At 45.6% G+C, this 23,483-nt stretch overlaps 1 protein-coding gene across 1 annotated transcript; it reads left to right on the top strand.

The window, feature by feature from the left end:
* Positions 1-1,026: 1,026 nt before the first annotated feature.
* Positions 1,027-20,718, top strand: LOC144155796 (nose resistant to fluoxetine protein 6-like). The gene is made up of 6 exons (XM_077687462.1): positions 1,027-1,103; positions 3,637-3,759; positions 6,454-6,574; positions 9,376-9,565; positions 17,397-17,539; positions 19,590-20,718. Exons 2-6 carry the CDS (start codon positions 3,662-3,664, stop codon positions 19,833-19,835), a joined length of 798 nt encoding a protein of 265 aa, XP_077543588.1. The 5' UTR covers positions 1,027-1,103; positions 3,637-3,661; the 3' UTR covers positions 19,836-20,718.
* The last annotated feature ends 2,765 nt before the right edge of the window (positions 20,719-23,483 follow it).

Here is a 23,483-nt window from a genome sequence, read left to right as displayed (position 1 = left end):
TCAGGGAAATTTTGGTGTATCCCGGGATAAAACACTTTCGTGTTAAAATATAAAACCCGAAAACGAACAACCCGAAGTATAACGTACTCTTTAGTACTAAAGGTTGCTTCCCCGCAAGAAGACCCTGTGTGCAGGGGTGCACCCATTACAGGCCGCTTGCTTCGTTGCACTGGCGTCACTTCCGTGACGGATTTGACGTCAGTGAAATCTTCGTGAACCACGGAATAAAACACTTTCGTGTTAAAAAATTCACACCACCTTCCCGCTAGGGGAACCATGGGGTAGATGCAACGCATCGGGGGTTGCCGTTGCGTTTCCGTTATGTTAGCGATGTCGGCATGTGGATTGCTGTTCTTGTGTATCCTATTTACGCAGCACGTTCACCCCCGATGCGTCGCATCTACCCCATGGTTCCCCTAGCGGGAAGATGGTGTAAATTTTTACCCGAGCGCAAGCTGCCCGCTAACGCACAGCTGGCACGGCGACGGGAGCGAGCGCAGCCGAGCGCAAGCTGCACGCTGACCACGCTGACTCACAGATGGCGCTGCGGTGAGAGCGGCGGAGTGCGCAGCTGCCGCGGCGAGGAGAATGGGGGAGGGATGCGGACTACGCCGCGACAACGACGCGGGACAAGGCGAGTTAAAGAGATGCGTTGCATCTAAAAACGTCTCCCATGGCCGGAATCGAACCTGGGCCCCTCGCGTTATGCAGCCGACGTCTATCCGATTGCTCCATTTCGACATGGTCGAAGCGCATGCCAAGCAGAAGGTACCCATTCGGGCCGTATACATCCCGAACACAAACGTCCGGCCTACGGAGTGCACACCCGAGAGTTGCTGTGGGTATTCTAGAAAAGTTGTGCGCACCTCCAGAGTAGCACGTACTCGCAAGTTGGGCTTGGCCAACCAAAGCATCCATCACGAGAAAGCTTCGCATTTAACCATCGTCGTCGTTAGCACGTGCCATCGAGTTGTTTTGTTTTGTTTTGTTTCTCACTTGACGTTATTTTCTCCCCACCAGGGATCCTTCACTCATCTGTGGTATATATCTACGGACTTTCAGCTGTTCCTGGCAGGCATCTGCATCGTGCAGATATTTAAAAGGTAACGTTCCAAGTTTCCTGTAGAATGCGTAGACCGGGCATTGTTTTGTCGCTTTTACCGCTGGAGGATAAACAATGGCCTGCAGCTTGGGTGGCGTCGTCGTCTATGTTCGGCTTTCGACGTCGAACGTTCGAATCATGCACCTGTCGTTCCTCTGAAGGCGTTAAAGTCATCGGCCATGCATGCGTAAATGAGTAGTACTCATATTTTTTTAGGTTAGTTCCGGTGTTCGGTTCCCATCAGTGGCTGTGCTGGAATTTGTTTTTCTGGTCGTTAATTTTCTTTACTTTCTTCGGGTCACTTCGGTGACCAGGTGACAGACAGACACATAGACGGGCCGAATTTCAGCGTTTGCCCAGTCCAGTACACACTACCGCTTCCAAAAGGTCGTCCCAAAAAATGACAAACGTCGCTCTGATATTCCGATTACATACTGCCGCCCGTCAAGCGCTAATACCAGCTGTCAGAGCCGGCGACCAACGGGTTGCAGGGAACCCTCCTGAAAGCTGGAAATTTTTCGTGCGGACAGAAGACAGCATTTGGTTTTTTTCCAATGCAGACAGTGTTCCCAGAGGCAGCCCGAACCTTCCCCTTCCCAAACGCTCATGCGGCATAGACAGCCGGCTTTCGCTGACAAGATAGACAAGATAGACAAGCCTAGTGGAGCAGTGCGCGTTCACCGTGCAGCCGGTTACAACGCCAAAGAGAGCTCCGTGCCTACGGAATTAGTAGGCCCCTTACAGCGAATTCCTGTTCGCTGTAGAAAAGGATCAATCAAAGGAAACGAGGGTAATTTTGAACGAAAAAGTCTCCATACAATGATCGTCAATTGTGAAGACGCATACAAGATGTCACTAACTGGTGCGTGAACAGACGTGTTTATACGGACTCGGCGCAGTATACGCACCCCATCAGGCAGCAGCGATAAATGTCATTGACGGCGCAGGCAATATCGTTACCACCGCGACCATACAAACTAGGAACATCGTTAAGGCCGAAGAAGCGGCCATTGTGCCCTAGCGATGACGTCTGCCACAACGTACAAACCCATCCACCTAATCATGGGCTCTCATCGTGAATAAATTACGGCTCGACGGAAATCAGCGAGCATACGCTATAGTCCGAGCATGCAAACTTTGGGCACCCCACCAGCTCCCCCCCCCCCCCCCCCCCACCGGGGCCCAGAGCCAATCCCACTGCACTGCGTTGCACTTCTACAACACCACCATCTCGCAAAGTGTGCCTGCCCCCACCGCACCAGAAGCTCACCCGAGATCGTCTGGCGGCAGCCATAGATGAACACGTAACCCCACCTTACCTTACTGCATATCTACACTTCACCATTAATCCACTAACATGTCCACACTGTAAACAGCACCCTACCCTGTACTACACCACCTGGGCCTGACAGAACACACCAACAGCCTCAATATCGGCAGCCCATTCCTCGACGAGGGTGCTGGTTTGGGCCTGTTGGTACAACATGACAAATAATTAAAGCGCTAGGACAATGGGACAACAAGCGAGTCAACACACACAAGGCGCTTGTGTGTGTTGACTCGCTTGTCCCATTGTCCTAGCGCTTCAATTCTTTGCCATTCCTTCAGCAGTGGGAGACCACGCTGTCCAGCTCGGACCGAAAGGACAGCAGCGACAGCTGGTGGACCGGACACGCAGGCTGGCAGCAGCCGCTGCAGCCCCGGGTTGCAAGCCTCTCCCGCTTCCGAGCACGAAGCTCCTTTTACTTGGAACAAGTAGTTATCATCCCCGCCACTACCAGACGTGTTTTATAGGATACGAGATACAAGAAAAATACTCACGAGGAGTTAAAATAGAAGGAAATGGGAACTTAAAGGTGCGACAGCAATTTGGACAAAAATTGCGAGAACGCATTAATATCGCAACGTGACGGCAGAGCACATGAGACAAACCACGGTTAAAATTATGAGCGATCTATTTACATTATTTAAAAGGCGGCCATGAGAGAGCCCGCGCTAGCTGCGCCCACACACAGCTCCATGCTCGTCGTCACAGTCATTGATGGTGGGCCATGGCGCCTTGGGGATTGTCCGCCAGGTCCCGTGACAGTTATTAACAACAACAATAATAAACAAAAATGCGGAGGAAGAGAAGGGGAAGGTGTGTATCTTAACAGTGGGATAGTTAAGTTTCTTATTCACCGGCACACACCCCTCCTTTATTTCTGTCCATTGGACACACGCGCGTGCACGTGAGGTTCAACTAGGAACTCGGGAAATACAAATCTAAATCTCGCCGCAAAATTCTTCTCGCGATTGTTTGGCTGTCCATGATGTGGTCGTTTGGGGAACCGGTTCGTACGGGGGAAAGTTTCATTCGCGGCTGCCACGTTGCCGGCAACTAAGGAGGCGAATCACGCGATAAACACACCGATCCACGCAAGGCGCCAGTCCATGATTAATCGCTAACGCTTGCGAGAAGATTTGTGAGTTTTACCTACTGCTCTATTTGTTCTTCTCAAGTTCAATTTCGTATTTTATGTTTTCGCCCACAGGAAACACTGGACAGCGATTACTGTCATGTCCGTGCTTTCCCTGGCATGCTGTGCGTTCTCGGCGTGGCAAATGCACAACAGTGACTACTATCCCTTCCCAGTCATTCTGGGCAAAACCTACTCGTAAGTGCCGAACACGGATCGATCCGCGGCTCGACATTTTCTATCCTCATTCAACTAGACAAGAACATTTTTTTGATAGCGGGTGCGGGTGAAATTGCGGGAAATCAATCAACAGCATGAGGCCGCATTTGCAGAGCTCATTTCTCCTTTGTTGGGATGTTTTTGTATCTAATCACTCACCACAAATTAAGCACTACTTCGGTAGTCGGACCAAATTCTGCTAACAAATTACGGACATAGTAAAATCCATGCAGTTCAATTGGCTCTGGCAATGCATTCGCACCCTAAGGCTTTTTGCAGCATGTCTTTCGTGACGTTCAGCCAGTTTTTACCATAAATTAGAACTTATTTTTTCATTGTAATGCAAGTCTTTTATTATAAAGTGCAATAATTAGAAATCTAGCGTGCTTAGAAATGCCTTGTAACCGCATTGCAATTTCTGCTATTGAGAGCGCAACAAACCACTCTTTTTGCTAAGACATAACAACTCAGCAAATTGAACATCTCTTTTATTCACGGACAAGAACAAGCGCATTCAATGATGCATGGGTGGTTTTATTTAAACCTGAACTCCTACAGCCCCACCAGCGTACTGTAATCCTCTAATTATTGATAATCACGTTCGTCCGCAAATCAACTGCATCCGTTAGGTGTGGGCGATTACAGGAGTTAGCCTTGTTGCTTAATTGCTTCTTTTATTTCTTCCAAACTTATTTTGTACAGCTTTAGATAATGCTAATGCTCAGATAACATGCGAAGAATGGTCATGATACCTGCCTAACCGCAATAAAATCTCTTCCACGCATCGATCTCCTTTGCGAAAAAAAAAAACGATATAGCCTGTATTCAATAGCGAGGCACGCACAACCATGTGAGTGCGCCGACACTGGTTACGTCGGCCTCCGCGGGATGGCGGTACTTACCCGTGCTAAGCCCCTGATATGAGTTGGGCATTTCAAGCTCTAGCTCGCCGAACGCAAAGTAATGCCTTGACTCCGATGTGAGTGCGATTAATAACAACTCTGTTGACACCACCGTTTTGAATCGGGTTGAAATGAAGCAGACGACGCACGCCGATGTTATTTTTTTCTTCGGCGTACGGCCGCAGTGGCACAAGCCGCGCCATGTCCGTGACGCCATGTCCGTGGCCATTTCCAGTGTTGCCAAGCGAACAAATTGACAGCTAAACTGTTCAATGAATACCACCTATAGAGCCCAATAAATTTAGTGTTCTGCTACGTCAGAACACCTGGGGAAGCACTCTCACGTATTGTTCGAGTTCTGGCAAAATGATGTTTTGCACTTCCGTCTGCGTAAATAGTTCTCACTATCACAACATCCACTGCCTTCTCTGAAGTACGCGTGGTGTACGCCAGTATTTGGAGAAAAAAGAAGAGAGTACTTTTGTAGGGTTGCGCCTAAATGTTTTACCTGACGTTTTGTCCTTTCACGTGCATTAATAGGTCATATGTTGTTTCTCTGCCTATAAAGTCAGCAGGGGATGCGGGCCGGCCAAGCTGCACATTCATACACCTACTTTTATTCACCCCTACCACGTCCCTTTATTCTGATTTAATTTGATATTGTTTTATTAAAACCACGCATTCTTAAATACCACTTTTACCTAATATGTTCTATGAATAACACTTAACAGCAAAATAACGATGCTAAACTTCCGCGTCAAGACGTCATCATCAAAATCATCGGACGAGGGGAACAGCTAGGCTGTAGAAAATGTTGAACAGGACGAAAACCTGATGAACCGGCGGGGGGGGGGGGGGGGGGGTCATTTTTTCGTACCGGTAAGACGAGTCCGTGATTTGTCATGAATGCTTATCCATGATGTAAACAAATAATTAACAGCAGGGTTATTAAAGGTGTAGCATAAGTCGAAATCAGAGCTTCATGCGTTTAAAGTGTTTGTTTTCAACCCCCAAAAGAAGGCTCAGGAAAACCATTTCGCATTTTGCCTTGTTGTTGTCAACACAAAAAAGAACTGGGATTTTTAGCAGCTAAAGTATTCCCTTCGTTTCACAGCCATTTTATTTATTTCCCCATCTTTACGAAACGTTGGAATGTATATAGACTGGCTAACAATTGAAACTGACGACGTTTTTAAAGTAATACTTCGTGTTCATTTCGAAGGTCTGCGGCAGCGCAATCTGATAAAAAAAAGTGAAGATAAAGAATTGATGCTGCGTTTGTGATGTGTTGGAGTGGGAAAATATGCGCGCGTGTTTTAGACTTTCATATGACAAATGTCATTGTTTTTGCTGGGCGCGCGTTTTTCTTGATTCCTTTACTTTGAGACGGCCACAAGTATTTCCCATTGCTACTGTCGAAACTTTCCTTCGTTCTCCGTCAGGCAGCAAAATGTACGCATAAGCGGGACGTCGAATAAACTGAAAAAGATAGCTTGCGCAGTAAATTACAGGACCAGTAGGGCTATACGAATTATCCTGGATTTCCTAGTCCCACATTTCTAAATGCAGGCGTGGATGGTTCTTTAATAAATCATTAATGAGTGCCGGTCTGCCGCTACAGACCGCCATACTGCAGAAAAAGAATCTGGCTGCGTCAAACGTTAGCGACCATTCTTGAAAGAGTTTGCAGGAAGTATCCTCTTGGAGGTGAGAAGCGTATCGAGTACCATGCGTGCCTGCTGTTGAGCAGCCTCGCTTCTTGCCGCTGCAGGGCCACGATTAACACCCTAAACGACGTGTACGTGCTGCCAACTTACCACGCCGTTTGCTTCTTCGCTGGCTGTATTACGTTCTACATCCTAGACAAGTACGGGGATTCCTTCATCTCACGGGTGAGTGGCCCCTTCCCTTGGCCGCGAGAAGCGTTTTCGTTTCAAGGGAAACAGATTTCGGGAGCTGTCGACCGGGTCTTTATTGTGTAGAGCAACTCACAGACGCTCCTATTTTCTGATGTAGGGTAGAGCTGAAGCCTAGCACGCAAGTTTGTAAAGCTTTCGAAAAAGGATATAGCACAAGGTTCATTCAGTGTCGGTTCGGGGAACAATCACAGCGACTTAAGTTGCTTTCCAAGGTAATGGGGTGCTACCTCGGCTTTTTTTTATTGTCACACACTGTCATAATAAAACTACTTTTATCGCGGGAGTGTTTACATCAAATTTGGGGGAGGTATGCTTCCAAATTTTACTTAGTTTTCTGTCTGGGACGAGAGGTATCCGAAGCAGCTTCGGGTGCATTTCTTCGCAACTTCCGACTGGTTGGCACTTGTGTTTTACATGGTGGAGCTTCTGTCGAGATGCTGGCTACAGAGAGGGTGGGAATTTCTGCCTGCATCACTCAGAGCTAATTTTTAGTGCGCCACTAGGCCCCAGAGAATACTACACTAAGTCTGCCTCTGCCGTTCGTGCAACATACGACATCTGCTAGACTTTATTTAATCGTTTAAACTCTCAAGTAACTCTGAGTCTTATTCGAGGCTCAATCCCCAACATAATGTTCTTCTCAAGCGGTGACACAACGACAAGGTGCCTTGAGGCATACACGTTCCTTTTTCTGGGTTCGGTACGCATGTGTATAGCAACTTCTTTGATTCGATATTAAAATGCATAACATATAGAGTGCGTCATTTGTAAAGAAGCTACTACAGCATTTACCGGGGTTGCCCTTAACAGCAAAATAACGATGCTAAACTTGCGCGTCAAGACATCATCATCAAAATCATCGGACGAGGGGAACAGCTAGGCTGTTCCGCTCGTCCGATGATTTTGATTGATTTTGATGTGTTGTTGCTATTTTTTTAGCTGTTATATTTTGTTGCTTCCGTGGAGCCGTATCCAAGAAATAATCACAAAAAAGGGAAGCATTAAAGTACTTCTGTATCGTATCGACGCAGTCCTTGCATACAAATATATTCTCCAAAGCTTTCTCCAAGCTCATTGATTCGTCTTAGAGGGACGCGCCAAGCCCTAGGTAACCCATCGGGTCGTACCGCCCCATGCACCCAACTAATTGAACATCTCTTCCTGCTAGGGCCATTAAGAAATAAACGCAGTGAAACTTATGTTGGTCGAGTAACAGCTGGTTAAAAATTGAATGGCATATTACGACGTTACCGATATGTCAAGCTAACTGAAAACAAAGAGAATGACACGTTTCCTTGCATGAAACGAAATAAAAATGCGTCCAAATGCGCGAGCAATCTCGAAATCGAGCTGCAACTTAACATGCGGAACAAATTAGGCGACGTGTACAGTTCTCAGCAGCATTCCCTTTTAATTTATCCACAGTAAAGTGTTTGAATCGTATTAATCACGCAAAATTGCAGATCGTGTTCGTTTCAGGCTAACCCGCCGCGGTGGTTCAGTGGCTAAGGCGTTGTGCTTCTGAGCCCAAGGACACGGGTTGGATCCCGTCCGCGTTGGCTGGTGCTCTGATAGAGGCGAAAAGGGAAAACGCCCGTGTCTCAAAATTTCGGAGCACGTTAAAGATCCCCAGGTGGTCCCCAGGTGCCCAAAAGTAATCCGAAGTCCTCCACAACGTAGCTTCGGCGAGTTAGCTTCGGCGAGTTAAACCCCACAATCAATCATTCCAGGCAGGCTTATGCATTCAATGAGAAGTTAGTCTAAGGACTCGAACTCGAATAAGCTGCAACATGAGCCCTAATTGGTCTCGAACTCGAAGAAGCTGCAACATAAGCCCTAATTATTAGTTAGCGCTTGTCAGTGTAGTTTCTTCTGGTACGTCTTACTAGCCCTCTTTGAATACATACAGGAGCGTTATCAGCTAGAATTAGCAACTGGAATGTTGGTGTGCAGATACGGCTAATGAATCCATTATCTTCAAATGACCAGTGGAAAACGACATGGTGAAGCGGGTACTAAATGAATGTTGATTGTCTTACTGAATGCTTATCGTGATCCCTATTGTCTTGATCAGATAGCTATTGCTATTGTTTACTGTTGCAAAAACAATGGTGAAAATGTAGTGTCACACCAGTCTATAGGTTGTAATACGAGACGCTATAAAAAGGGCACTTAGAGCCAGGACAGGAACGCAGGATTTCTGGTTTTCATCCGAAAAAGGGAAAGGAAAAGCATGATACGAGAAAGAAGTAAAAAAACAACGAAACAAGAAAAAGTGAAAAGCCAAAGCAAAAAATTTGCACAAATTGAAAAGACGACTTCGAGATGACGTCGTACTCCACAAAACGTTCCGATTGTTTGGTTCAATTTACCGCACTGAAAGTAGCAAAATGAATTATCTTCGCGGTGAGAATATGCATCTACGCCGCACCGATAGTCATTATTTGTTGACAGGCAGAGTTCTTTCGTCTGTCCTCCACCTCCCACCCCATGGTTTGAAAATTTCGGGGGTGTCCGTCCGCAACAAACCATCGCCCCCGCTCCCCCTTCCCCCTGCACACGCCAGTGCTTAAGCCCCATTACGTCTACTGAATTCGCACCCTATAGCTTCCAATAACGCAGTGGAATGCTTAGTATTTTACCCACGCACACCGTTAGTCCCGAACAACTCTGCGGCTGCTCATACGCAGGTGTGACGCCTCGTCTCCGTGCCCGAAATTGTCATGCTAATATACCTCGCTTCCCCCGTGCTGTTCATTCCCTGCGACCACCAGAGGGCGACGGCCATCCTGTGGTGCGTGGCGACGGCCTGCTGCCTGGCCTGCGTGTTCAACAAGTACGACTGGAACCGCGGCGAGGCTCCGGAGGGAGAATGGGCCAAGATGGCGTACGCCTTCGGTGACAAGATCGTCTTTTCGATAGCTCTCTCGTGGGGCGTCTTCGCTTGTGCCACAGGCAGAGGTGGTGAGTGAGGGCTTTTATTCGGTGCCTGCAAATGCAACTGCCACGCTGCGTCGCCTGAAAAAATTAGATGGGGGGGACCTGCGCGAAGCATGGCATTATGAATGATGCATTGGGGACAAGAACATACCTTTTACACTTAGCGCTGCAGGGTGTGAAATTGTTTGGCAAACACGTTCGCCACAGTAAGAATATTGGGGATATGGTAGTACGGAAAGCATTAGACTTAGCCTATGACTCTGCGTGCATCGCAGTTTTCAGCGCGAGCGAAGAAGTTCTCTGTAAGGACCCAACAAATTTAGACGAGGCTACTCACATTTAACAGAAAAAGTCGAGGTCTTATTAATACGGAGCAAATATTACAAAAAGCGATACATAAAAACTTTCTAGTATCGTAACAATAAATATTTTCAGTTGAATTGTTATATTGTAGGCCAGAACACCTATGAAGTAACTTTCATGTGTATCGAAGTAGGCAAGTACAAGCCCAGAAAATTGGCATTTTTATGCAAGTAATCACAGAAAAAGACCTAATGATATTTCAATTTCAATAGTTACGAGATGCTTTCAGGCACTGAAATCTTTTCAAGCTGACCTAAAGCAACCCGCGTTTGTACCTGAAATTTTGGTTTGTGTATCAAAATGCGATTAATCTGTTCAATCCAGACAGCGTAACTGAAGACAGAAAAACTCCAAAGCTTCGGGATAACGAAATGACCGACCGAAAATATTGCGAATTTCGCGAAGAAATAAAAAACCTCCGTAGACTCCATCCCAATTTACCCAAACATGAACTCCAAATACGCAGAACCCTATGGTTAAAAATATTTTGAAACACAGAGGTAGCCCGAAACTAAAAATTGACGAACATAAGAGAAGCAACAATATCAATAATTTCAATAGCCTACCTCATTACTCTAAATTTAACTATCCAAATTCAGCGGCTCCAACCTCAGTTATTTTCAAGATGAAGATATTTTTGGTGTGTTTCACGGTGTTGGTAACTTTGAGCAATTAAAGTGGTCAGGCTCAACACAATAGATGGCCATGGTCGAACAACGAAGACGTTACGTTCAATTAGGCTAAGTAATTAGCCAAATCGAAAATAGGATGGTGGACTCTCGAGACCTTACCCTAACCAACATACTGAGGCCATCGGGTGACGTCACCGACCAGCCTGTACGCATTGTCTGACGGTGTTTCAAAAACAGTAGTTCCAGGTGTGTAGAGCCATCTCTGTTCGACTCTTGTAACGGGCTGCAGGAAGGCGCCGCTGAGCCATATTTGGCGCGTGCTGTCACAAGTGAATAAAATCACTGTCAAAGTCGACGCTGTGAGAAACGCCTCAGAAGTGCTAGACTTCATTCAGTCTTATAAGCGGTCTTTTTCTCACATAAATGGTGTTCTGCGGGAAAGTACTACGGCGTGTCGTCGCGTTGTGGGCTACTGACGCCTGCGCGCCGCGTCGACACACGCACCACAGTTGATTTGCCACAGCTTCTCCGCCGGGGGATGCCGATACCGATGGATAAGGGTTATCAACCGGGGTCCGGATGGATGCTCTTGATGAGATGTCCACGGCAGATGCTGATCCTCAGGCCTGGGCCGAAGGACACTGCGCTAGTCTCATGTGACAAGACACCGTGCTGTAGTTCTCTCGCGTCGATCACGGGACGAAGCGTGCCACTGGTACAGCTCTGGCTTTGTCACGCAAGTGACAGAACAACACTTAAAGCACAATCGCATCGCTCGTAAGCGCGAGGACAAATTAACACTGGAGCATTACCAGGCGTTTAGTTGCGACAAAAATACGCGATTAACTTACTACACTAACATTTTAGCACAGCAGTACTTTAGGCAAGCGCACAAATTTGAAAGACTTACATTTCAGACACCTTGTCAACGGAAATGTCAAACACAAAAAGAAACGCAATCGTAGCAGGCCAAGCCTGAGTCAGGAAAACCAAAGCAATCGAGAAAATCAGGCGTCCAGAGGTCACTTCTCGTTTTGAGAATTCTTATTGAGCTCCCGGCATTGCCCCGAACTTTCCCCTTTTTAAATCGCACCTTAGTTGCCCCCGTTCTCGGTAGGCTGCTGCGACCGCGTGAAAGGACAGTGGTCAATATGTCCTGTTTGCCTGCAATTAAAACAAGCAGAAAGTTTCCGCGACTAGAGCGCTCTCTCTGCGACTGACTGCGCTTTTTTTCATTTTCTCGGTCAATTTCGCTTTCCGAGGCTTCACTTTCGCGACTGTTGCCCTTTTTCTGGGAGGCTCCGCCATTAGTCCCTGATCTATCGGGCCTCTGTCTGAAATCTCTCTGACCTCATTCGGCCCCTGCACACCGTGACGTGCGACAAACTCCTTGGCGAGTTCAGCTGCCTATGTATACAGTGTTTACGTTTCCTCTGTGATACCCTTAAATGCTAGGGCTTCTGGAAGCCAAATGTTTCCTCCGTGTAGATTTGGATGGATACCCTCACATTCTAACACTATGTGCCGCATAGTTTCTGTTTCTTTTCCGCAGACCACGCATACCCCATCGCTTTGTGAATACTTCCCCACAAAACTCTTAGTTCGCAGGCAACCTGCTCTAGCCTCAAAAAGCAAAGCACTTCCCTGGAAATTATCGTAGAAATTTTCCTTTCTGATGTTCAATTTCTCAGCCCTGTACATCTCTAACGACGTTTTAGCTTCCATTTTTTTCCTGCATTTATTCGTTTCAATCTGCCTCGCCTCTTTTTTGGTTACCTTGGCTGTTTTGGATTCTCCACTGTTCTTTCCGTATTTCATCGTTAGCCTTCTGGTCTTTCTTAACCACTGCGTGTCCACGCTTTTCAAGTATAGGTACCTAAATACCTTAGCTGCCCACCTTCGTTGATCCATTGCCCTCAACCTCATCTCAAAGCATATTTTACTCTGTGCTTCTCTAACTTCAAACGACGCCCAGCCCATATCTCCCTGAACGGCTTCGTTAGTTGTTTTTCGATGCGCGCCTAAGGCCAAACGTCCTGCCGTTCTCTGGTTTACTTCAAGGCCTGATAGAACGCCTGATTTTAAGCAGAGTACAGCATTCGCAAACGTGAGACCCTGAACCATTACTCCTTTCCACATTCATCTTACTACTTCATATTTGTTATATTCCCACAGAGCTCTATGCTTCATTATAGCTGCGTTTCGCTTTCCCTTAACCTTAATTTGCTCCTCGTGAGTTCTTAAGTAATTATCCCCTTCGTTTATCCACGCTCCCAAATATTTATATTCCTTCACTCTAGGTAATTCGCCTTGCTGGATAGACACTACTTCAGTGGTAGCGTCATTGAAAACCATTATTCCTGATTTTTCTGCAGTGAAATTTAACCCGAAGTCGGTGGCTTCCTGGCCGCTAATATTTATTAGCCATTGCATATTGGTTTGGTTAACTGCTAAAAGAACAATGTCGTCTGCGTATAACATTCCCGGAATATGCTGTTGTACCACTTGCAGCATATGGGTTAGGCTAAACCTTACTTGACTTTCTTCCAGTTTCTTTTCTAACCCTTCCATGTAAAGCATGAACAGTATTGGGCTCAAAGGGCATCCCTGTTTCAGTCCCCGATGGATGTTAACCTGCTGGGCGCATTTCTGTCCTTCCCATGTAAGGTGTACTCTATTGTCTATATAGATCGCCATAAGGAACTGTATTAACTCGTCATCTAATCCCTGGAGTTTCAGCATTCTCCACAGCCGTTCTCTGTTTACGTTGTCATATGCCCCTTTAATGTCCAAGAACGTAATCCATAATGGTCTATTCTGTGCTTTCGCAATTTCAATGCATTGCGTTATCACGAACAAATTGTCATCCAAGCGCCTGTTTTGTCTAAATCCATTCTGCAGTTGCCCAAGTATTTCATTTTCTTCCATCCATGCTTGAATTTCTGATTTTATCGCCTGCATTACGAATCTATACACCACTGACGTTACTGTGAGTGGTCTGTATGAATCAATACTGACTTTGTCGCCTCTGCCTTTATATATTAAATTCATCCTACTTTCTAGCCAGTCCTCTGGTACTTGTTTGGTTTCTATCACCTTATCTATATCTCTCAAAAGCGATTCCTTACTTTTTGGTCAAAGCAGGTTTATCAGTTGCATTGGTATTCCGTCCGGGCCCACTGCTGTCTGGGGGGAAACCTTTTGCTCTGCTTTTTTGCCATCAAGGTTGCTCGAACTTATTTCCCTTTCCGCAGTCTTCTGTGGCGCTGATGTTATCGGTGCAGGTTTTCCTACCCCTATTGCCCTAAAATTCTCACTAATCACTCGATGAATATGCGCCAACGCGTGATCTCCTTCTAAATGTTTCCCCTCCTCATCAATCAGGAATTTTTGATGGTTATCGTTTTTTGAGCTTAGTAATTTTACATGGTTCTAAAACTTCTTGGATGCGCTTTTGTCCTTCTTCCGTATTTCTGCCATCCATTGTTCGCTTTTCTGCTTGATATTTGCTTCACCATTTTCTGCACTTTTAGTTTTTTCCCACAGTAGATATCTCATTTCTCCTTCACTACCTCCGGTTTCATACCAGTTCTTTTTGCTTCTCTATGTTCTCTCGACGCCTTTCATCGCTGGTCAATAGCCTCTTTTATTTCCTTATTCCACCAGCTTCTCGGCTTTCTCTTCTCTTTCCATCGGTTTCGTTGCTTTGCTTCATTCATCTTACCCTTTATGAACGCAATCATTTCGTCGTAATCCCAATTTTGTCTGGGTATTTATTGATTTCATCTTCCAATCTATCAGCGATGATCTTCAACTGCTCATTATTCAAATTAGTTCCTCCTATTGTACCTATTTCTACATTTTTCCGGGTTGCGCCTCCAAAGTGCAAGCTAAACCGCTTGTGGTCGCTTCCTAAGCTGTCTGTTCCATTTTCATCTATCCTCATTTCCCGCAGCCTTCTGTATACTGTCTCGGACACTAAACTGTAGTCTATGCTGGACTGTCTGTTACCGCTTTCCCACGTTATTTGTCCGTCACGCTTGCTTTCTGTGTTTACTATTACAAGCCGGTTTTCCTGACATAGATCTATCACTAGAGAACCGTTGTGGTCTGTGTATCCATCCAAACCTTCTGTATGGGCATTCATATCTCCAACTATGATTATTTCGCCCGAATCTTTGAACTCGTTTATATCTATTCTTATTTTATCCGTTAATTTACGTTTTTGTTTTTGTTTTTTTAAGTCAAGTGAGGGCGCTGGATTCAGTAAATCTTTGTTCTTTTCTTCGTTAAGTTTCAGTTTTCGTAACTTTTATAATTTTGTTTTTCTTTTGATAATCGCTTGATGGTCCTCGATTGCGATTTCGTTACCCATATTTAGGTTTTTAAAATTTTTCTATTTGTTTTTTTTTTAACTTTTCAATTCCGTAGATTAAAGGAAAGCTTGCGTTTGGGGCTGAGAAACACCGATCCAGCAAAGGACGGTAGTTTCAAGGTTTGGCTAGCATTAGCCAGATTGCCAGATATGGGTGTCAGAAGCAAATTTGAATAATTAGGCCAGTCTTTGTTGGGTTGAGTTTTGTTATGATTCGTTTTTCTTGTAATGATCACATAACACTGTCATAACTCAAATGTCATAACTTCATGAATAACTGCATGAACTTCACATTATCGCTTCGCACATTTACAACCATCTTGAGTCAAACCACTTCTTTTTCCGCAACCAACATGGGTTTAGGAAAGGTTGGTCATGCGAGAGACAACTGCTAGAATTCACGACTGACCTTCACTCGAACATGAACGATAACCTCCAAATAGACTGCATTTTTCTCGACTGTTCGAAAGCCTTTGACCGTGTGCCCCACTGCCGCTTAATCTCAAAACTATCTTCTCTTCAATTAGACTCACTAACCTTGTCATGGCTTCGAAATTTTCTTTCTCTCCGGCAACAGCTCGCTGTCATCAATAATGATTCGTCGTCAATGTGCGATGTAACTTCCGGGGTGCCACAAGGCAGCCTGCTCGACCCGCTTCTATTTCTTATCTTTATTAACGACTTGACTGATGGCGTTACATCATTCATACGAATATTTGCCGACGACTGCATAATCTACCATCCTATCAAAAACCTTAACGATCATTACGCACTACAGAAGAATCTTGGCGTAATTGTCAAATGGTGTGAGACTTGGCAAATGGTTCTAAACGCATCGAAATGGAAAACCACCTCATTTAGTCGTAAGCATGACCCCTCCATTTTTTCATATCGTATAAATAACGAACTGCTCTCGCATGTTATCACATACAAATATTTGGGCGTACACTTCACACAAAATCTTTCATGGTCCTCTCACATCACTAATATCAGTACAAACGCCTCGAGATCACTGGGATACCTACGCCGTAACCTACTTTCCTCCCCCGCTAACGTCCGAAAACTAGCTTACGAAACTTTTGTTCGTCCTCAACTCGAATTTGCCTCACCAATCTGGTCCCCCCACCAAAATTACTTAACCAACATGATCGAGGCAGTTCAAAATAGGGAAGTCCTACTCATTTCCCGTAATTATAATTTCTGCTGCAGCGTAACACAACTTAAAATGGATTATTCACTTCAATTAGTATCCACTCACCGCAACATTTCTCTTTTATGCCTCTTTAATAAATACGTCAATAGCACTAAAATGACCAGACTTCCAATTGAATGACCCTCCTATTTATCAACTAGACTACCCAACCAGCTTAGTTTCTCGCGCATGTACGGTAAAACAAACTCTTTTAACGCATCCGCATTGCCTCGAGCCATCACGTTGTGGAATGATCTTCCCGATTACTTAGTATCTGACACTAACCCAGGTTCCTTCCGCAACAAATTAATCGTACATTTCCGGTGATAATTTTATGTTCACTGCTTCGTTCTTGTATGTATATGACATTTATAGTGTTGCGCAAAATAAGTTTTGTGAAGCGAATTGCCCACTCATTTTTTTGCTTTAATTTTTTTTAGACCTATCAGAACGAACTGTTCACACTTCCTGCAAGCGCTGTCATGACTTTCCCTGTATATTATACCACAATATGTGCCAATTTAAGTTACACATACACTTACACTTACAAGTTACACTTTCCTAACTGCTGTGTGCCATGAACTGCATGTTTTTAGTTGTTCGGTAATGATGTATGAAGCCAATTTATACATACGTAGTTCTTGTTTCTTTGTTACTCATGTTTCGCGCTTACTTTTTGGCACCTTTCGCCCATTTACTTGTTGTACATGTCTTTGTTAGCCCCCTTACTCAATGCCCTAACCAAGGGCCTGTAAGGTACCTGTAAATAAATAAAAATTAAGTATTGTTGTGCATATACAAGACATAACACCATTCGTGTTCGGCTATTCATCGAAGAATGCTGACGCAACGTGAGCATCACCTTTTACAATGCGTGATGTCCCAGCGCTAATTTGAAGTTTGCCTTAGCGTAGTTGTATCTCGGCCCCCGTTATTCCTCAGATTTGTTCCCATTTACATCATAATAAAGAAGCATGGTGGGGAAGTGCACCCACTGGTATTTTTCTTTATTGGAATGAAGCCGCGGAATCCTGCGGAGTTACGCCGAGGTCGTTTGAGCAACCAAGCCCGTGTATGGTGGTCGCGTCCCTCGAAGTAACCACCTCCTCCTCTGGGAATAGGGCACACTGGAAGGATACGCAGAAAACTGACGCAGGGGTACGCCGAATTTTCTGCGGGAGTAAGAAGCCATTTCGATAAGGGGCTACATACCTGCCGCAGTTAAGGGAATTCCTGTGGTATAACGCTTGACCGTCACTAAGGAGACTGAAAATGTTCGCTTTCTGCCTCCAGGCATTGTCAATGCGCTGCTGTCTTGGAAGGCGTTCGTGCCGCTTGGACGCCTCTCGCTGGGCGTCTACGTCATCCACGTTCCCTTCCTCAACGTGCACTACAGCGCCTCTCGCGAGAGGCTCTACTACTCCGCGTTTGCACTGGTAAGTTCCCCTCCGGTCTCATTACTGCGTTCACGGAGCCCACATCATACCTGGAAATTTCAACTCTGACTTGGTTTCTCTCGCGGTTCATTTTTCGCAATCAATAGTAATTTTTTCTTCGTTTTTGAGGTACGAAACTACCAACCAACGAACAACCAATTTGTGTGCGCTGGAAGCAAGGAGGTTAAAAAAATTGCTTGGAAGTATACAAATTGCCGTTGCAATCATTCAGATGACTTTGCTGTGATGACTGGTCTGTAAAAAGTGAAGTCACTTCCGACAAAAGTGTATTTTCAAGTATAGGAGAATTTAATTAAAAATAAACACCAAATTCTAGATTAGATGTCCAATTAAGGTACCTACCAAATGTGGCTGTATTGGCGTATTTCACTGCAACATTGCCCATTCCTGTTACAAATAGTAGTGCATTCGGAAATCGCTTTCTCAGAAGCTTTCAGGAAGTTGCTAAGAAATAACGATTTGAAATCGCGGCCGTCCCATGTCCCCTCAGTATAGGAAAGAAAGTCTGTCTTTCCGCAAAATTATTGTCTGGAAAGCCTGGAGAAGTGTGACCTTCCCTGCCGACTACTTACGTTGTCTTTTTTTTAGGAGGTGGCAGTATGAAGGTTGTTGCAGCCGCATCGGACGTACGACATCCGCCGCTATAGTATCTGCGCCGAATCTGCTTAGTGTGCCTAGTACATGGCAGCAATGTTGCTGGAATGGGGGGAGGGGGGGATAATGGAGTGATTAGGAGCGCAGCACTTGTAGCACACAATATTTAGTACGTTTCAGGACACATTGCATTCACTTTGCTTGCCAGTGAGTCAGCTGGGCTGGGCAGAATCGAGAAACGAAATGAATAAAACTTTATTGCAAAGTATGGGGGGGGGGGGAGCGTCTCATTCGTCCAATGAAATCTCTTTCGGGCACAAACTCGTCGAAAGAAATGATTTCGCTTGCCGCACAGGGGTGGGAGTGGCTTTGTCCCTTCCTTCAATGAGGCAACGTGCTTGTTGCTCACCTGTGCAAGGCCGGGACAGTCCCACAACCAGGAGCGGAACAGTCGCAGCGTGCTGGCCGCTCCCCGTCTTGCACGGTGTTGTCTGCGTCTGCTGTAGGCTGAGGGCCTCGCATTCTGTTCGGTGCTGCGTGTGCTCGCCACATGGCCAGTGCATCCTCAGTAAGGGTAGCGCCCATCCAGAACTTGTAAATTAAGACTTCTGCGCCGTGCGGAAGGCCTTCGAGGAGTGGGTGGACATTGTGGGGCACCTTCGCCCTTACCTCCCGTTTTCCTTGCAGTTTTAGTCCTCGGCTTTCTTCGTCTGGGGCAGGGATACCGGACCTCGAGAGAGCATGTCCAGAAGTTACAAGAGGGAAATTCATCAGTTTTCTCCCCGTGTCATGATCTGCACCATTACCGAAGGCCCCCGCGTGCCCGGGCTCAGGGTCTACCCACACCATCACGCCGTAGAGCTCGTGCAGGGCTGCGCAGGCTACTCTCCCGTTATGCGTTCAAGTTCCGGTCTATTCGTCAATTCTTTTAAAACCTGCAATGATCCGGTGAATACGGTAAAGCTTTTGCCTCACACATCAACTCACACAGGCACTATCATTTTGCTGACTGCCTTTTCCAAATCCCAGTCCGGTGTTCGCAGGCCTTCCCTCTTCGCGGAAGCGTCTAGTGTCTTAGGACTTGTTGCTTCGCTTTGTGATCCGGCACCTTATGAATTGTTCAGCCCTTGAAACCTTTCTTGAAAAAAATATCAAGCTGCGTTTCTTTCTATCGGTGCATCTTGATTAGGGTGGATGCTATCAACTTCTTTTTTTCAGCCTCTTATCCCCCCGGTTCCCCTAGATGTTTCGACGACTCATTTTTCCCTAACTTACGTTGTGGATGAATCCGCCCTCGCGCTGCCAACGAATGAACTGCTTGTTAGCTTAGTGAGCAGAACAGCCTTTACGTGTTTTGGCCCCTTGACAATACCAAGATAAATTATTGCACCAATTATCGTTCCAATATCAATAACTGTATCACTTCTGATTTCAGGCCACCCAGTTTTTCGGCGTGCTCATGTGGAGCCTGGTCCTCAGCTTTTTCCTCTTCCTTCTTATCGAAGCCCCTACGGGTCGCCTGGAGAAGATGTTCTTCTCCTACATCGTCCGCGGCTCGTCCAAGCAGTCAGAAAAACCTACTGTCGTCATTTCCTACCTCAAAGATGCCGCGCTGGGAGAAGCAAAGAAACAAACAGAAGAAGACGGAAAAGTCGCGCATAACGGATCGTCGCATCTATGAAGACTGGGGACGGAGACGAATGGGGTTCACCTCCCGTACAGAAGTAGGCTTGTTGCATGGCGAATAACGAATCTTACATCGATTGTGTGCGATGTCCCAGCGGTTGATAAGTATTCAGTCCCCGCTGCATACCAAAACAGCTGAAAACCGTTGAATGCGGGTGTACTTAATATTCCTATGAGATCTCAGAACGGTATTTGACGTAGGCGAAGTAGCTGCATTATTCGCACAGCTTGTGTATTTGTTTCCTAGCCGCCAGCCGGCACAATTGTCGTGTCCCCTACCAAACCAGCAGTCAGAGCGACAGCGTTCATCTATGCAATCATAGCCACGCCTCAGCAGTAGCTTCCCGAGGCAACTAACCGCACGAATAAACTGCGGCGTACATCCTTCACTTACTGTGCCCGGTTAATTTTGGATAATTTAATTAGCATCTGAATACCAATCAAGTGCGTAACGGAAGGTGCTGCGGTGTGTAGCTGTGCTGTGGTGCCACTGTTATGACATCCTTCTGGTTCTAAGATAACTCGTAATTGAAATGTTTTTCTATATCAACCTTAGGCACCCAGACAAAAAACATTAACAGTTGCTGTAATTGCTGTTAGCATAGACACAACAAGTCATGGGGTTCATCAAACCTCGACTAAAATCTTCCCCAGTTTTCGCTGGTAAGCTCTCAGTGAAGTACCTGGTCAAAGTGCATGCTGAAACTGCACGTAGGAAAAAAAAACGTATATCGACTTATGCCAAGAAAAAAAAACATGTATTGTCTTCAGGGAGTGTCGGGAGCAAACACTGCTTCTTACTGTCGGCAGAATTATGCACTGCTTTCTTTATTTTTGTGTTGCTTTTATGGCCATTATGTATTCCACCTTGTATACGCACCCGCAATTGTTGTCGTCCGGGAATAAACTGGTGTGTTATGTTCATGGGTTTCGGTGTTATTTCCTGGCTGGATCGAACTCCCGAACCCTTCACACATGAAGGAGGTTACTTCAACATTTACTTGCTCTGTTTACGTTTTATTTAAAATTCGAGTGTGTTACATGTGCACAGTCTCTTCATTTATGATTTTAGTAATAAATAAACCATATTATAGCAATCTACAAAATTACAGAAAAAATTATTTTGTTGCGTATGCACCACATTGGTAAGGTACCGGTAATAAGCAGCGGTAAAAAAAAACACTTATATCGACTTCAGAGGGCGTCCGCCGCAGCACATGCGCCTTACTCTCTGCACAATTAGTGCACTGTTATCTTTCATGTCGTGTTGCTCCCAGGGTCATTATGTATTTCACTTTGTATATGCAACGGGATAACGCTGCAAAATCAGCAGATATTCCTTCCGATAACACGTTGTCCAATGCTCACTATGGGTATATGTGATACCCTGTGAGTATGTAACACTTTAGTAGGATTCAGAATACGGGCACACATTTTTGGGGGCCGACCCTCTCATTGAATGCGCTCGAAGTGATTGATTGATTGATTGATTGATTGATTGATTGATTGATTGATTGATTGATTGATTGATTGATTGATTGATTGATTGATTGATTGATTGATTGATTGATTGGGGCATGCTCCAGCATGCACCACGGTCGAAAGCGTCTGTGTCAACGAGCACTGCAGCAGCATACATTCGAGTTATACGGCCTTAACCAATGCCCCACGGCCGGTATGTGTTACGTGGTACTATGCCACTTTTAGACGTAACCACTTTAAAGGGTCTCCTAAGCATATTGCCGCAATTTCTAAGGCAAAAGCAGTGTAGTCTCTTTTGCTTTTAGAACTCGCCTACTAACATTTTGCAATAGGCTGCCTTTCTGTGAATAAATAGTGAGGGATACTAAAGTGAACTTTCCTGGCTTGACTGAAACTTTGCATTCAATTGATTGATTGATTGTAGGGTTTAACGCACCGACGCAACGCAGGCGATCAGGCGCGCCGTAGTGGAGGGCTCCGGCTTAATTTTGACCGCCTGGGTATCTTTAACGTGCGCCGAAATCTCGTACAAACGAGAGTTTTTGCTTTTCGCCTCCATCAGAAAAGCGGCCGCCGCGGCCGCAAATCGAACCCGCGACCTCGTGCTCAGCAGCGCAACGCCTTAGCCACTGAGCCACCGCGGCGGGTAACTTTGCATTCAACCTGCTTGATTCAACCCAACAGTTGGCACTGGACGCATTAGCGTTTCGCGCCACGAAACGTCCTACTACTGTCTTCGACGTCATTTAGAGGGGACAAAACGTAAGCGTAATGCGTACGCCCGGCCATGGAGGAAAGCGCCCGGTCAACTAAAGCACTCCGAACAGTGTGATAGGCAGGACGAAATGACAGAGAGCTGCATGCTTTTCCAGGACACGCTTCGGCATTCGGAAGTCATGTTGGGACATATATGAGAGGGTAACAGTGGGGCTCTTCGATTTACAGTCTCGGACTCACCGCGGACAGTCCATGGATAGTCCGAGGATCCCCCACGCCATAGAGATGTATACCAGTGTACGCTCATTTCTTGGCGGGAGGGGAGAGGGAGGCTTGGAGATCTCTAATACTTAGAATTATGTACTCAGAAGGAGGGTATATGTACGGTTGAAAACGAACCCCGGTCATCCCAAGGAACTATATAAACTTTCCCTATCCCTACCAAAGCAACATTCAATCTTCGAGAAATTCTGGTAGGAGCTGTAAACAAAGTGTGGTTTAAATTTAGTCAGCTAAAATATTACTACGTACCCTGCTATTCGCATTTTGCTGCGAGAAGGCCTAAATGTCGAGATCATAAAGAATGAACTGAAGAAAAAGTTATTCCTTCGAGCCGATATTTTATTACTCTTGTAAATTATATTCTTTCGTTAAAGCTAGGAGAAGGCAAAGTACACAGCTTGGCACATAAATTCCCAGTGATTTAGGTAGTTTTTATAATTGTTCCCTGAGTATCGCTAAACTGGTACCAGTACAACAGCGAACTGACTCAGCAACCGACGGTACGCCTTTGTTTTGCGTAAATGGACAACGGCCGCCTCCCTGACTACGTCCAGCTACAGCCACTGCAGCTCTGACGCCAACTCTTCGCCTCCATGCCACGTCGGTATGTGGACCTCGAACCTGGGTTAGAGATGTAAGTTTGCATGAAATTTTGAGGGGCGTAAAAAAAAAAACAGGTTTTTTCGTGATTATTTTTCAAAAAATATGCAAAATTGAAAAAACGATTATCCACAGATCTATGAAACATTCGACATATTTCTTGATGCGGAAGCCTTAGCTGACTCATCAAAAGTGAAAAGTTACCGTAGTTACTGGCGACTACACGAATGGAAGCAAATTACGGCTGCTGTAAAAAGAAAATGAGTAAATAAAATATACATAGAAACTTATTTCGGTTCAAACGGGATTTGAACCCGGCTCGCCAAGAGTCGCAGCCAAGTGTGGTAACTACAGCACTAACTTTTTTTTCTTTATTTTTTTCTTTACACAACACAAAAGTACAAAGGGAAACAAACCGTGAACAATAAAGCTGCCATGCCATGGTGGGCTAGCGTTGTCTCATAAAATTCCCTAGGCGTGGCGAGGGGTTCAACCTTAGTAGCCACTCAGAAACAGTACACTTTGTGCTCTGTACTTCAGTCGACCGGGAAACACTTTCGCG

Source organism: Haemaphysalis longicornis, unplaced genomic scaffold, assembly GCF_048455015.1.
Source record: "Haemaphysalis longicornis isolate Haplotype H1 unplaced genomic scaffold, Haemaphysalis longicornis Haplotype H1 scaffold_1, whole genome shotgun sequence".
In the NCBI taxonomy this organism is placed as follows: domain Eukaryota; kingdom Metazoa; phylum Arthropoda; class Arachnida; order Ixodida; family Ixodidae; genus Haemaphysalis; species Haemaphysalis longicornis.
This window is presented reverse-complemented; position numbering and strand designations above follow the sequence as displayed.

What these genes read in the sequence shown, in the direction of transcription:
- LOC144155796 (XM_077687462.1), top strand. Translation starts at nt 3,662, where the DNA reads ATGTCCGTGCTTTCCCTGGCATGCTGTGCGTTCTCGGCGTGGCAAATG. An exon ending in ATTCTGGGCAAAACCTACTC is followed by an intron (nt 3,760 to 6,453) that starts GTAAGTGCCGAA and finishes TTGCCGCTGCAG; the next exon opens with GGCCACGATTAACACCCTAA. An exon ending in ACTACTCCGCGTTTGCACTG is followed by an intron (nt 17,540 to 19,589) that starts GTAAGTTCCCCT and finishes TTCTGATTTCAG; the next exon opens with GCCACCCAGTTTTTCGGCGT.